Source organism: Chelonia mydas, chromosome 13, assembly GCF_015237465.2.
Source record: "Chelonia mydas isolate rCheMyd1 chromosome 13, rCheMyd1.pri.v2, whole genome shotgun sequence".
NCBI classification, from domain to species: Eukaryota; Metazoa; Chordata; order Testudines; family Cheloniidae; genus Chelonia; species Chelonia mydas.
Genome location: NC_051253.2, coordinates 943399 through 958406, shown reverse-complemented (window position 1 = coordinate 958406; position 15008 = coordinate 943399). Strand labels below are relative to the sequence as shown.

Here is a 15008-nt window from a genome sequence, read left to right as displayed (position 1 = left end):
TCCTGCCACTATTGCTGGGAAGTGCAGTGCAAGCCTGTGCAGCAGCCGAATGGCACTGAGGGCCCCAGAGGGAAGGGGGCAGCCTGCAGCGGGGCAGGGGTGGGGCTAGGCTATTCCAGCCTGTGGGGTGAGGGAGCAGCTGGGCTCCTAGTACTAGCTACCCCGAGCTAATAGCTCTTCCCTACAGTGGGGACGGGGCCAGCAGGGGCTAGCTCCAGAGGCTGAGGGTTGTCAGGCAAGAGGCCCTGGGTTCAGAGGAACACCTCCCTCTGGAGCCACTGTCCTACCCCAGCCCCTGAGAGCTACTGGGCCAATGCAGCTATGCTCCAGGGGGTCCTTGGGGCCAGCATGGAGCTGAGTTTGGGGTGGGGGTGGGTGCACGCAGAGCCCTCTGGGCCCAGGAGCCCCAGATTTCCCCACTCTCAGTGGGGGCTTGGTTACTGCTGGGCTGTGTTCCCCAGCTGGCTCTAGCACTGGTTCCTGGGCCCCCCTCAGCTCAGCAGGCAGGGGGAGCAGTCTGACAGCTGCTGGGAAAGGCCCCTCCCCAGTGATGCCCAGACTGCCCCGGCTGGGTCTAGCCCTGTTTATTAGTGCAGTGGTGCAGTTGCTGCCATGCCCCGAGCAGCTGCATGCGGGGCCAGGTGTGGCCTGCAGGGGCTGGCTGGCTGCTTTCTTGTGAAGACTCAGGCAGGCTGGCCCGGGGCGCCGTGGTGTTAAAGGAAATCAGCAGGGAAGGGTTAGAGCCCAGCTGGGGTTGTTGGCTCTGGGCTCGGCGGACGGCTGGCCTGAGCAGGCTTGTATTTCTCAATCACCTCCCGAAGTCCCTTAGAGAAATGGAGATCTGCCCCCACCGTGATGAATCCCTGTAGGGTGCGAAGGGAAGGAGCATTAGTACTGCAGGGGCCTCACCTCTGCCCCCCTGAGCCAAAGAGTCACAGGGGCCCAGCACTGTGGCACCCCAGTGCCTGAACACAGCTGGCCTGTGGGGGTGCAGAGAGCTTAGGATAGCACTGTGGGGCCCTGAGCTGCTGGGCCTCTCCTACGAAGCACACGTACCACATGGCTAGTGACTATCTCCTTGGTGAAGTCCATGCCCTCAGGTAGGGGGATCGGGACGCCCTTCTTTGTCCTCTCTGCAGAAAAGAAAAGGGAGCCTTTGAGAGTGTCCTTGGGCCAGTGCCCGGGCCAAGCCCAGCCTCCTCCTGCAGCACAAGTCCCTACCATTGAGGATGGGCATGATCACCAGCTGCAGCAGTGTCTTCAGGGGGGCCTGCAGTGGGAACAGCTGTGGGGAGAGAGGAAGAAGTGTTAGAGCTGGAAGTCACACGGCGAGGGGATTCTGGTAGTGCACAGGATTTAGTCTATAGGTTGCTCAGTTACAGCAATCATCATGTAATTCAGTTTAATATCCTGGGGGGCGGCTGTCAAAGAAACCCACCCCAGTAGCATTTAACTTCAGAAAGGGGAACTGCACAAACATGAGGCAGTTAGTTAAATGGAAATTAAAAGTAACAGTCACGAGTGAAAGGACTGCAAGCTGAATGGAAACTCCGTAAGAGAGGCTCAAACTAAATGTAAATCCCAAATGAGATAAAACAGTAAGAGGACCAAAAATGCCACCTGGCTAAACAGAGTAAAAGAGGGGGCTAGAGATAAAAAGAACAGGAGGACTTGTGGCACCTTAGAGACTAACATTTATTTGAGCATAAGCTTTCGTGAGCTATAAAAAGGCATCCTTTAAAAATTGGAAGTCGAATTAGAATCATAGAATATCAGGGTTGGAAGGGACCTCAGGAGGTATCTAGTCCAGCCCCCTGCTCAAAGCAGGACCAATCCCCAATCAAATCATCCCAGCCACGGCTTTGTCAAGCCTGACCTTAAAAACTTCCAAGGAAGGAGATTCTACCACCTCCCTAGGTAACGCATTCCAGTGCTTCACCACCCTCCTAGTGAAAAAGTTTTTCCTAATATCCAACCTAAACCTCCCCCACTGCAACTTGAGACCATTACTCCTTGTCCTGTCCTCTTCTACCACTGAGAATAGTCTAGAACCATCCTCTCTGGAACCACCTCTCAGGTAGTTGAAAGCAGCTATCAAATCCCCCCTCACTCTTCTCTTCTGCAGACTAAACAATCCCAGTTCCCTCAGCCTCTCCTCATAAGTCATCATAAGAATTCTACTGAGGAACATAGAAAAGAACAGAAACTCTGGCAAGTCAAGCATAGAAGTATAATTAGGCAGGGCAAAAAAGACTTTGAGGAGGAACTAGCAAAAGACACACAAAGCTAACGCTTAAGTACATCAGAAACAGGAAGCCTGCCAAACAGCGGGGCCACTGGACGATCCGGGGCCTGAAGGAGCACTCAAGGAAGACACAGCCATTGTGGAGAAACTAAATGAAATCTTTGCATCAGTCTTTGCTGCAGAGGATGTGAGGGAGATTCCCACACCTGAGCCATTCTTTTTAGGTGACAGATCTGAGGAACTGTCCCAGCTTGAGGTGTCAATAGAGGAGCTTTTTGGAACAAAATTTTATATTAAATGGTAATAAGTCACTAGGCCCAGTTGGTATTCACCCAAGAGTTCTGAAGGAACTCAGACATGAAATTGCAGAACTACTCACTGTGCGATGCAACCTGTTGCTTAATTCAGCCTCTGACTGTACCAGATGATTGGTGGATAGCTAATTTTTTTTAAAGGCTCCAATGGTGATTCTGGAAATTACACGCCGGTGACCCTAATTTCAGTACCAGGCAAACTGGTTGAAAGTACACTAAAGAACAGAATTAGCAGCCACATAAATTAATACAATATGTTGAAGAAGCACATGGCTTTTTTAAAGGGAAATCATGCCTCCACCATCCATTAGAATTCTTTGAGGGGTCCACAAATGTGGAAAAGGATGATCCAGTAGATATAATGTACTTGGACTTTCAGAAAGCCCTTGACAAGGTCCCTCACCAAAGGCTCTTAAGCAAAGGAAGCTGTCATGGGATAAGAGAGAAGGTCCTCTCCTGGATTGGTAGCTGGTTAAAAGATAGGAATCAATGGTCAGTTTTCACAGAAGAGAGGGGTAAATGGATCCCCCAAGGAACTGTACTGGGACCGGTGTTGTTTAACATGTTCATAAATGATCAGGAAAAGGTAAACTGAGGTGGCAAAATTTGCAGATGGTACAAAATTACTCAGTATAGTTAAATGGAAAGCAGACTCTGAAGAGTTACAAAGGGATCTCACAAAACTGGGTGACCAGGCAACAAAATGACAGATGAAATTCAACATAGATAAATGCAAAGTAATGAACACTGGAAAACAATCTCAACTATATATACAAAATGATGGGATCTAAACTCAAGAAAGATCTTGGAGTCTTCTTGGATCGTTCTCTGAAAATATCCCAGTGTGCAGCAGCAGTCAAAAAAGCGAACAGGATGTTGAGAATCATTAGGAAAGGGAGAGACACCAGTATATTAATCCATGGTAGGCCCTCACCTTGGCTACTTGGTGCAGTTCTGGTGCCCCATCTCAAAAAAGACATATTAGATTTGGACATGGTACAGAGAAGGGCAACAAAAATTATTAGAGGAATGGAACAGCTTCTGTATGAGAAGAGATTAAAAAGACTTTTGACACGGTCTCCCACAGTATTTTTGCCAGCAAGTTAAAGAAGTATGGGCTGGATGAATGGACTATAAGGTGGATAGAAAGCTGGCTAGATCATCAGGCTCAACGGGTAGTGATCAATGGCTCCATGTCTAGTTGGCAGCTGGTATCAAGCAGAGTGCCCCAAGGGTTGGTCCGGGGGCCAGTTTTGTTCAATATCTTCATAATGATCTGGATGATGGGATGGACTGCACCCTTTAAGCTGGAGGGAGAGGTAGATATGCTGGAGGGTAAGGATAGGGTCCAGAGTGACCTAGACAAATTGGAGGATTGGGCCAAAAGAAATCTGAAGTCCTACACTTAAGATGGAAGAATCCCATTCACTGCTACAGACTAGGGACCGACTGGCTAAGCAGCAGTTCTGCAGAAAAGGACCGAGGGGTTACAGTGGATGAGAAGCTGGATAGGAGTCAGCAGTGTGCCCTTGTTGCCAAGAAGGCTAATGGCATATTGGGCTGCATTACTAGGAGCATTGCCAGCAGATCGAGGGAAGTGATTATTCCCCTCTGTTTAGCACTGGTGAGGCCAGATGTGGAGTATTGGGTCCAGTTTTGGACCCCCCCACTGCAGAAGGGATGTGCACAAATTGGAGAGAGTCCAGCGGAGGGCAATGAAAATGACTAGGGGGCTGGGGCACATGAGGAGAGGCTGAGGGAACTGGGCTTGTTTAGTCTGCAGAAGAGAAGAGTGAGGGGGGATTTGATAGCTGCTTTCAACTACCTGAGAGGTGGTTCCAGAGAGGATGGTTCTAGACTGTTCTCAGTGGTAGAAGAGGACAGGACAAGGAGTAATGGTCTCAAGTTGCAGTGGGGGAGGTCTAGGTTGGATATTAGGAAAAACTTTTTCACTAGGAGGGTGGGTGATGCACTGGAATGCATTACCTAGGGAGGTGGTGGAATCTCCTTCCTTTGAGGTTTTCAAGGTCAGGCTTGACAAAGCCCTGGCTGGGATGATTTAGTTGGGGACTGGCCCTGCTTTGAGCAGGGGGTGGGACTAGATGACCTCCTGAGGTCCCTTCCACCCCTGATCCTCTGATTCTATATGCCTGGGACTGTCCAGCTTGGAGAAGAGACGACTGTGGGGAGATGTGACAGAGGTCTATAAAATCATGGCTGGGGTGGAGAAATTGACTAGGAAGCGTTATTTTCCCCTTCACATAACACAGGAACCAAGGGTCACCCGATGACTGACCAGGCAGCAGGTTTAAAACAAACACAAGGAAGTACCACATCACCCAATGCCCTGTCAGCCTGTGAAACTCGTTGCCAGGGGATGCGAAGGCCAAAACTATAACTGGGTTCAAAAAAGAACTGGATAAATTCATGGAGGATAGGTCCATCACCGGCTTTTAGCTCAGATGATCAGGGATGCAGCCCCATGTTCTGGGTGTCCCTAAGCTTCTGACTGCCGGAAGCTGGGACTGGCCGACAGGATGATCACTCAGGAATTGCCGGTTCTGACCATTCCCTTTGAAGCGCCTGGCCACTAGGCCAGGAGGACCGTTCTTGTGCCCTCTGCGCTTGGCCTGGGTAATAGGTTTGCTGGACCGAGGCCCGTGTTGGGGTCACGGCAGAAGGCAGAGCAGTTTAGGGTCAAGCAAGGGCAGCTGCAGGCCTTGGGCTGGGTGTTCTTTTTTAAAGTGAGAGCCCCCCGCCCCCCATCTTTGGGAATGTCCCACCTTTTCCACACGCTGCCGCGCTTTAGGCACCGCCCCCTGCCAATCTGGATGTTTCCCCACTCCCCTCACCACCCCGGGGCCCCCCATTTTCTCCCCAGATTCCTTGGTGGATTTTCCCTGGGGATGCAGGGAGAAGAGCTGGTCCCCTGCGGCTGTGCCACAAGGCCAGGGGCTCCCTGTCTGGGAGCTACACAAAGGGCAGCTGAAAGGGAGGGGCTCAGATCCCTGCTCTAGTCCAGCCCTGTTCTGCTGGATCAGGCCCATCCGTTTGAGGCCCTGGGCTCCATGCAGGCCGCCTGCCCCACTCACCGCCAGGGACTCCAGTGCCGACTGCTTGGAGTAGATCCGGAACCTGCCCGGAGGGAGAGAGAGCACTGTGAACACAGCTTCGAGCTCCAGCCCTGGGACGGCTCTGCAATCTGAGCCTTGGGACGCTGCCCAGACGCCCCAGCAAGAGGCTCCCAGGGACAGGGGAGTTACCTTCTCAGATCCAACTGCACCTCCAGCGCTTTCCCTCGCAAAGACACCTTGGCACTCAGCTTGGCATCCTGGAGGGGAGACAAGGCCCCATTACTGCCCACCCCAGGGAGCAGACAGCCCTGCCCCATGCCTCCCTGCCGCTCTGCAGCGGCAGGTTCGCTGCTGGCCATGGGCTCATGGGACCAGGTTCTGCACAGCTGCATGACCTGTAACAGGTGGGGGCTGGGCCCCCTGCTGCCCCGGGGAACAGCTCACCATGGTCATGCTGGAGAGCTGGATGGCGGGGTGGTCGACGGGCACCAGGGAGATGTTCAGGACGGCAGCGACCGAGACGGAGGTGCCCGCGGGTTTGATTGTCCAGAGTGGAGGAGCAGACGCTTGCAGCACCAGCTTCAGGGGCGCGTCCACCACAGCGGGGCTCTGCCGGGGGAGAGCAGGGTCAGGGGGGCGGGGGAGCAGGCAGCTCAGGGGCTGAGCCGGGTCCCTGAGGGCAGCTGGCTCTTCTCACCAGCTGCTCCACTGCCATCCTCCTGGGGCCTGGGCCCGCACTGCACCCCCCACCCAAGGAGCTGCACCCCCTCCACAGGAACGGCCTCCTCCCAAGGTCGCCCACCCCCTGACCACCGATCTTACCAGCATGATGATGCTTCCGAAGAACGTGGCTCTCAGCAAAACCTCCAGGTCCTTGGGCACCTGAAACAATGTGCAACCGTCCTGGGTAAGGAGGTTTCCCCGCGGTGCACTGCTGTTACCCAGCCCCTCCCTCCATGAGCATGCCCAGCGTCCCTGCCCCTTCTCCCCCATGTGCATGCCCAGCGCCCCGCCCCCTCTGCCCTCTGCACACCCCGTGTCCCTCCCCCCATCTGCATGCCCCGCACCCCATCCCTCCTCACCTCCTCCCCTGCAATCTCCTTGCTCAGCACCCCCGCCTGGTAGTAGGCGTCCATGGCAGAGTTGAAGAAGTACTCGGAGAAAGCCACGTAGACCATGCGCTCCGTCTCCTTGATCACTGGTGCCACCGCCTGGTTCACCAGCGTCTCGTTCGACTGGTAGTAGAACATGCCCTGGGCAGCACAGAGCTAGTGAGTCCCTGCACCGCCGGCCCCCGCCCCAACCCCCCAGAACAGGGCTCCCCGGGGCACTCGGCCATTGCAGCCCCGGGTTCGGGCCTGGCGTCCCCACGCAGTGGTATCTGCGCGCGTGCTGGGCCAACCCTGGAGCGCGCCCCGGAGCCAGGGCATCACAGGACGTGGCCCAGTGGCTCCCTCGGCCACGCTGGAGCCGCTCCCCCACTGCCCCCCGTTACCTTGAAGTCCAGATCGAGGGTGTCGGGGGAGACGACGGGGTGACTGAGGAGGGAGTAATCGATGCTGATGTGCTCGTCCACCGGGCTGCGCACTGTGCCCAAGGAAGGCAGGGTCAGTGGCCTGGTGAGGCGTGACCTCGACTCAGCCAGGCTGACGCCCCCTCCTCCCCGGCTCTGGGCCCTTTCAGTCCTGCCCCCAGCTTCCCGAGCAGAGCCGTCGCTGAGCCCCAGCCTGTTCCCGCAGCTGCAGCCCACTGCCCTCCGAGCGTGGACCTGCCCCCCAGCATGGCAGCACAGTGCAGCCCGGCACCGAGGCCCAGGCTGAGCGGAGCCCAAGTCCGGTCTCATCAATCCAAGCCCCCATCACGGCCCCAGGGATGCGGACTCACCCGACACCGTGTCCAGCAGCGAGTTCAGCTCCACACGCCCCGCGTAATGCAGCGCGGGGCAGATCTGAAACAGACACCACAGGCTGGGGACGGGTTCGGCAGGACGGGCCCAGGCACACAGGCAGGGAGCAGGGTCTAGGCTGGCGGGTGTCCCTGCAGCCTCCACAGGAGCGTCTCCCTCTCCCAGGGGCCCAGCCACCGACCCCAAGGGACCGGGACCATCCTGCCCCAGCTCCAGGAGCTGCTCGTCTGACTTCGTTAAAGCCACAGCGCAAGAGGGCACCCGGTGTCCCTGAGCCGGATGGAGCGAGAGCACCAGCTCCTCCCAGGCACCGTGCAATGGCTGCGCCCCCCAACCCCGACCTGCAGCCCCCTTCCACCCCACCTCCCCCTGCTCTGCCTGCCCCCCCGACCCGCAGCCCCCTTCCACCCCACCTCCCCCTGCTCTGCCTGCATCCCCGACCCGCAGCCCCCTTCCACCCCACCTCCCCCTGCTCTGCCTGCCCCCCGACCCGCAGCCCCCTTCCACCCCACCTCCCCCTGCTCTGCCTGCATCCCCGACCCGCAGCCCCCTTCCACCCCACCTCCCCCTGCTCTGCCTGCCCCCCCGACCCGCAGCCCCCTTCCACCCCACCTCCCCCTGCTCTGCCTGCCCCCCCGACCCGCAGCCCCCTTCCACCCCACCTCCCCCTGCTCTGCCTGCATCCCCGACCCGCAGCCCCCTTCCACCCCACCTCCCCCTGCTCTGCCTGCATCCCCGACCCGCAGCCCCCTTCCACCCCACCTCCCCCTGCTCTGCCTGCATCCCCGACCCGCAGCCCCCTTCCACCCCACCTGCCCCTGCTCTGCCTGGGCCCCCCAACCCGCAGCCTCCTTCCACCTGCACCCCCCAACCCCGACCCGCAGTCCCCTTCCACCCCACCTCCCCCTGCTCTGCCTGCACCCCCCCAACCCCGACCCGCAGCCCCCTTCCACCCCATCTGCCCCCGCTTTGCCTGGGCCCCACAACCTCAACCCGCAGCCACTGCCCTCGTGCTGACCACAGTTCATGATTTGGGGCTGGGGACCTGCAAGGGGAAGTGCCCTCTGTTGATCCACTCCCTGCCTGCTCAGCCCCCGCTGTTTGTGCCCCTGCCCCCGGCCCCACGGGGGATGTCTCTGCCCACATCGTACCTGCTGATTGAGAAGGAAGCGTATTCCTGTGGTGATGAAGGCAGACAGGAATTCATAGACCTTCCTGTGAAGACAGAATCACAGTCCTCAAACCCCTGCCCTCTTGCTAGGAGACCATAGAGCCTCCTGGCATGAGAGCAAAGGTACCATGGGGGGCGATGGGGCTGCTGACCAGTGGTTGGGGGGCAAAGCACCGTGAGGTGGTGCCCAGGAGTGTGGGACAGGTGGCCCCCCAGGCAGTACCTGAGTGTGCCAGTGAAGCCAGTCTGCATCCTCGCAATGGAGGCATTACAGGTGATGTTAGAAATCTTGAGGCGCCCGGCCTTGTCCATGGAGAGCTTCAGCAGGGTGCGGACGTTGACACCTTCGGCAGAGGCGTTGATGGAGCCAATATCATAGCTGGGAAGCAAATGGTTAAAGCAGGTGAGCAGCACCCACGCAAACAGGCACCTCCCAGCGGAGCTGCCCCAGGGGGGCCGCTGCCCCGAGCCTGCATGGGGTGAGAAAGCTGAGGGGTGGGGGGCTGGCCCAGCCAGAGCCCAGTGACTTGCCCAGCACCGGGGGCGTCAAGAACCTGAAGGCAAATGTCAGAGTGAGCATCTGATCCCAGCACGGCGGGAGGCCTGACCGCCGCTGGCAGGGGAAGGGGGAGAGGGCCTGGGACCGGACCCCGGGCTGGTGGGGAGCGGGGGGAGAGGGGCCTGACCCTGCACTGTGGGCGGAGGGGGCCTGGGACCCGAACCTGCACTGGGGGGAGCGGAGGGGGGGGGGGGCGTGGTCGCTCACAAGAACCAGTAGAGCAGCTGGCGCCGGAAGCGGAGGCTGATGGAGGCGTTGTTGATGTTGAAGGCAAGGTGCTGCGGGGGCTGGAAGTGCAGGTTGGAGAGCGCCAGCTGCAGGTCCGTCACCTTCACCCTGCGGGGGGCAGAGGCAGCGTCAGCCCCAGCCCCCAGCCCTCTCCCTCCGCCCAGTCCCCCAGAATCTCTAGCTCGGCGTTGCCGCCCCGGCTGTGGCCATGACTCCTGGGCTCGTGCTGATCCACGTCGGAGTCACTGCAATGGGAGAGGCCCCTGCACCCCTGGGCAGCATCACGCCCCGAGGCCTGGGTCTTCAGGGCTGCACCCAGTCCAGTGCTACCAGCCCCTCCCTGGGACCCTCCCTCCACCTCCTGCCATAAGCCAGCTCCCCCCATCCCTGAGTCACGCCCAGCTGCCAGCTCCTTGCCCCTTTGCAGCCCCAGCCAGCCCCACTGCACAGTCCCAGCCCATTACACATGCTGCTGTCTCAGGCCCCTCCAGCCCCAGGTCCTGCCCCCATCATTGCTGGTGAAGGGGTGCCCAGAGGGAGCGTGGGATTCTGGGCCAGAGGCAGCAAATGCCACCCAGAGCTCTCCCCCCGGCCCTCACTTACCCGCTGATGTTGTACTGGAACTGCCCTTCCTTCCCGTGCAGGTCAGGGATGCTGATGTGCTCCAGCTCCTGCTCCACAAAGCGCAGCCCTTCCTGCTTCACTGCAAAACAACAGCCCCGCTCTCTGCCCCGGCCTTGGCTCCACAGGGAGGAAAGGAGGCCAGGGCCCTTCCCCGCCTCCTCTTCAATCCCAGGGCACTGGCCGGGCCAGGCCAGTCCTTTTCCTGGCAACCCGATTGTATGTAAACAGCACAGAGAGCCCACCCTCCCTGGGGAGGGAAGGAGCCCAGTGGGGCTGCGGCAGAAGGACAGCGGAACATCCTGCCCCAGCCCACCAGCTCAGCACCGGCAGCAGGGAGCATCCCGTCGTGGGGAACCCCAGAACCGTGGGCACGCCCTGGTCTGGTGCCACCTCGGGGTGCCAGGCCAATTGACTCCTGCCCCGCCAGCTCCTTACCCAGCTCCAGGCCCTTGGTGGTGATCCGGATCTTGCACCCAGGGTTAGCAGCTGTCACTGCAGCGACCAGCCAGGGCAGCCCGAGGAGCAGGAGGTTGCACAGAGCCATGGCGTGTCTCTTCCTGGAGGAGGCCAGAGCAGGGCTGTCGAGACCCGCGGAGCAGGCAGCCGGGCACCATTCTCAGCCACCGAGTCACTGCACCTCCCCGCTGGCCGGAGATGCCCGGACGCCAGGCGGGCGCGGCAGCCGGGGTGAAGAAGGCCCCTAGCCCATTACCATCCATTACGTGGTCCTACCAGACTCTGGCCCAGGCCCCTGGCCGCCCCCCAAGCACTGTGGCTCCCTCCCTCAGGCACCCTGCCCAGATGCTCTCTCGATGACACCCTGTGACTGGCTCCCCTTCCTCCCATGCAGGTCACTTGGCTTCCTGGGGCCGCCCCCCCGGACCCCCAGTGCCACCTCGCCAGGGGTCTCCCAATGCGCTGCCCAAAGAAGGGCCCAGGGAGGGACAAGGAGTGTGTGAGCTGCCCCGGGGGGGCGCCCGGCCGAGCCAGCTGCCATGGGGGGGAGTGGGGTTGCTGAACCCCCACCCCCCGCCGCCTGGTCCTGGTGCAGCACCCAAGTCCCGGGCATGGGGGAGCGGGGCCAGGGCGCGGGGGGGGTCCCCACCACTGGCTGCAGGCTCCGGCAAGACCAGCCGCGTTCAGCCGCTGCCCTGATCTCAGCCGCGGGGCCTGATGCTGCACCCCGGCCGCCCCTGCGCCCCCCACCCTGGCCTCACGCCTGCAGCAGGGAGCCAGGGCCCGGGGCTGCAGGAAGGGGTGGAATCCGCGTCCAGCCTGCCTCCCCCGCCCCCCCGGCTGGCCTGGCCTGGCCCGCCCCCCAGCCTCCCCCGGCCAGCCTGGCCCCTCGCCCGCACATGCCTCTGTCCCCAGGGGAACCGTTGCTGGGCTCAGAGCACCCTGGGCAGCAAAACAAATGGCTGGTTCCTGCCAGCTTCCCGCAGCAGCGCCTGGAGGGACAGGGCACCCCCAGAGAGGGGCACAGCTGCCCCCAGAGGGGGGAGGGGATGGCCACCCCCAGAGAGGGGGAGGGGTTGGCCACAGGTGTCCTGGATGCAGTTGAATCAGGTTAAAAGTGGAGCAGAGAGAGTTGGTTCTGCCCGCTTGTGCCACCCCGTCCATTGGGCCTTGCACCCGCAAGGGACTGCGCATTGCGCTGTATGTACCTGGGTGAGTTCAGGACTGCGTGGAACAGGCTGGGGCCTTGCCCCCGTCTTTGCCCTGGCCAGAGTGCCTCCTGCTGGGAGACATTCCCACACTCTGCCCCAGTGAGAACGCCCCCACTCCTCCTCGCTCCCTGACCAAGCCAGCCCGTCACCCCTGCCTCCCCCTCACTGCCTCACGTGCTCCTGGCTTTAACTCCAGCAGATTTGGGCAGATTGACATTCTTTGAAAATCCCCTTGAATCCTTGCCCCCTCTCGGGGCCGATTATCCACAGCTGCAACAGGCCAGCATTGTGTCACCCCCTTCCCCCCCAGGCACTGTGGGCAGGTCGCTTGCTCTTCCCCCAGAGCTGCCAGGTCCGGGACTCCCATGCCAGCCCCTGCACCCAGACGTGCTCTGGAAACCAAGTCAGGGCCTCAGCAGTACTAGCCAGCCTGCCAGAGGCTGGGGCTGGAGCAGGGCCCCCGTCCTGTAGTGATAGCTAAGGTTGCAAGATCAAACACCAGACATGAGATTTGAACCCAGAACTTTGCTATTAAGAGTCTTATGCTTTACCAGCTGAGCTAGTCAAGGTCAGTTGGTAAAGCGTAAGACCCGTAGCGCTGGGCACACTCAGAAAGCAGAGGCAGGGCAGGGGCAGCTGGCTGAGCTTGGTCTCCAGGCAGAGCTTCTGCATAACCCCTTTCCATGCCCGTCTGCTGGGCCGGGAGCAGCCAGCCAGTCCACACACGTGCTCATGAATCTGCAAGGGTTCTGCCCACACCATGGCAAGCAGGATAATGCTGCAGCCATGGATGCGGTCGCCATGCCCGTCACAGGCACAGCAGGGCAGAGAGATCCATCCCATCCCCCTGCCCCATGCTGGGCACCCAATGAACAAGTACTCCCCACATCCACCTTATCGCAGCCTCACCCCTGCTCCTTCCAACCCGCACCTTAGCGCTCGCCCCCGCAGCCAGCGCTCGCCCATTGGGAAGAGGTGAAAATCTCAGCTCTCCAATGAGGAATTCCCCCCATGCCCCCCAGCAGCACAGCCACCCTCCAGTGGGGCGCCCCGTGCACACGGCACCTTCCGCAAAGACCCACAGCTGAGAGGCTGTCACCCAGCTGCCCCTCCTGGGTTGTAACAGGAGCGGAGTCCCTGCAGGCACTGTACAGGGACCCCCCTCCCTTAGTGGGGCTCTCTCCCTCCTACTGGTCTCTACAGCTTCTACTGGGCTCTGGCCATGGAGAGAACTTTGGGGCAGCCCCAGACACACACACTCCCCATCTGGTTACAAAGGGCACTTTCCTTCCCTGGGCCAGGGCTGCCTGTGTGGGCCTGGGGATTTGCCTGGCTGCACAATACCAGCTTCATTTCTTGTACTTACAGTTCCCTGGGGTTACTTTTTCCTGGCTCTCCCGGGGCTGAATCACGTGGAGGGAGGCAGGGCAGGAGAGAACCACTGGCTCCAACAGTTTCTCAGGGGCTGGCTGTGCTTCCCCTTCCTTTATATATCCCACTGTCTGCCACTCCTCATGAGCCCAGGGCTGGGAGGAGACAGTGGGCCTGGGAGGCAGCGAGAGGCGGAGAGGATGCAGGTCTCAGGCATGCCAAGACCAGACTCTGCCAAGCCAGTTTCCCCGGCCTATGGGCTGCCTGCCCAGGCACAAAGGGCCTGGGCTCCCTCACCAGGCACAAAGGGCCTGGGCTCCCTCAGCGTGTGTGTGCAATGGCCGTGAGCACGTGTGCAAACCACCCAGCACACGCTCCCGAGGCCACAGCAACATTTGGCCTGTTGGGGGTGTGGGGGGCGTGAAGCAGCTGGGGGGAGCGTTATGTCTGCACTTAGGGGTCAGGCTTGTGTTATGCTCCCTGCTATTCACGTGTCCGAAGCGAATTCAGTGCTGGTGCAGGGGCCCTCGAGCCTATCCCCACAGCTGGCCCAGCACAACCAGCGTCCCACCCCCATGCTTCAGCCCTGACCTCTGGGGCCACTTCCAGGGGGCAGAGGCGAACACCGATGGCCTTGGCCCCTGCGGAGGCTGCAAACAGAGGCCAGGTTGCGCTCCTTGAGGCAGGAGCCGAGCTGGGGGCAGCCTGGTGTCCAGCCTACTGGGGCTACGCACTCAGCCTAGTCAGTCCCTGGGAGCTCTGGACACACCTCTGCCTGCTGCCGCCTCCCCATGAGCCCAAAGGGAGGTGCCAAGGCCAGAGCCGAGGTTCTTAACCCCACAAGGGGCAGTCACCAGGGCTACCCCAGGAATGTCCATGCTCCATGCCAGAGCTGCCCCACACCTGACCCAAGCTTGCTGGGATCTCACAGTCACAGGGAAAGGCTCCCCACGCTGGGGTTTCCCTGGGAATGGCCCCTGCTGGTGCCTTCAGAGACACTCGTGCAGACGCCACAGACTGTTCGGAGAAAAATCGCATGAGCTGGGAGTTCTGCTCCTGGCCACAGATGCTTGCACAATCCCGTGCCTGACTGGCAGGCTGCCAGGCCCCATGCTCTCTCGGCTCCGGACGATCCCTGGGAGGAACCCCCTTCAGGGTGACAGCCCTCCATGAGGGTTACACCCTCTGGCCAGCCACCCCCTGGGACTGCAGCCCCTCTGAGCCTTCTGCACGCTCAGCTTTCTCCAGGGGCCTCAACGGAGAGTCCCCACGCAGGGGGAGCAATGCAACCCCAATCTCTTGCCTGCAGTGACCCTCAGCCAGCGTAACCCAGGAGGGTTTCTTCTACATCCGAATGTAGCACAGGAAGTTCTCAGGGCCCTCGGGCCTAGAAACTCTCAGCACCGTCCATCTGGGTCTGCCTCCATCCAGCCTGCTCTTTGTCCCCAGTCCAGCAGCAAGCCCCTTCCTTCCAGCTGACCACCCTATATCCCCTTCCCTAGCCCCTCCTCCACCTGGGCCCTCTCTCTTCCCTCCTTTGTTTCCACTGGCCAGAACCAGTGCCTTCCAGATCCCCAGGGTCCTCTCTCCTCAGCCCTTTGTCCTCCCGCTGGCCAGAACCAGCTGGCTTCCAAGGGGGTGGGCCTCCGGGTGTGTGTCCAGGTCATTGTCTGGGGTCCAGGCCACTAGGCGAGTCACACTTGGTCCTCTGCAACAACAAACATCCTCTCCCACCACCTTGTTACACACACAGCACATGGGGCAAAGTGAGGCACACACTGTTCATGCAAAACACTAAGAAAATCCTCCTCCCTTCATCTCACACACACACAATTAGAACAATTGTGCA

The 15008-nt window shown here is 60.0% G+C and overlaps 1 protein-coding gene across 2 annotated transcripts; it reads right to left on the bottom strand.

Annotated features, from left to right (window-relative positions):
• Nucleotides 1-568: 568 nt before the first annotated feature.
• On the bottom strand, nucleotides 569-14637 carry LOC102945900 (phospholipid transfer protein). 2 transcript variants are annotated; one of them, XM_043527335.1, is made up of 16 exons: nucleotides 14463-14637; nucleotides 10557-10678; nucleotides 10101-10200; nucleotides 9477-9605; nucleotides 8934-9089; nucleotides 8691-8754; nucleotides 7518-7581; nucleotides 7129-7220; nucleotides 6716-6886; nucleotides 6456-6515; nucleotides 6078-6242; nucleotides 5823-5890; nucleotides 5652-5694; nucleotides 1222-1285; nucleotides 1057-1133; nucleotides 569-863 (listed from the first exon to the last, which is right to left on the bottom strand). In XM_043527335.1, exons 2-16 carry the CDS (start codon nucleotides 10663-10665, stop codon nucleotides 738-740), a joined length of 1488 nt encoding a protein of 495 aa, XP_043383270.1. In that variant the 5' UTR covers nucleotides 10666-10678; nucleotides 14463-14637; the 3' UTR covers nucleotides 569-737. The 2 variants fall into 2 exon arrangements, with proteins under 2 accessions (XP_043383270.1, XP_007067825.3); XM_007067763.4 differs by lacking the exon at nucleotides 14463-14637 and adding an exon at nucleotides 13155-13293.
• Nucleotides 14638-15008: the final 371 nt, after the last annotated feature.

Bases quoted from the DNA above. Each gene is read 5' to 3' on its own strand.
- LOC102945900 (XM_043527335.1), bottom strand. From the start codon at position 10,665: ATGGCTCTGTGCAACCTCCTGCTCCTCGGGCTGCCCTGGCTGGTCGCT. The intron at 9,606-10,100 runs GTAAGTGAGGGC...TGCCCCCCGCAG, and splicing joins TTCCAGTACAACATCAGCGG to GGTGAAGGTGACGGACCTGC. The intron at 6,887-7,128 runs GTAACGGGGGGC...TGTGCTGCCCAG, and splicing joins CCCTCGATCTGGACTTCAAG to GGCATGTTCTACTACCAGTC.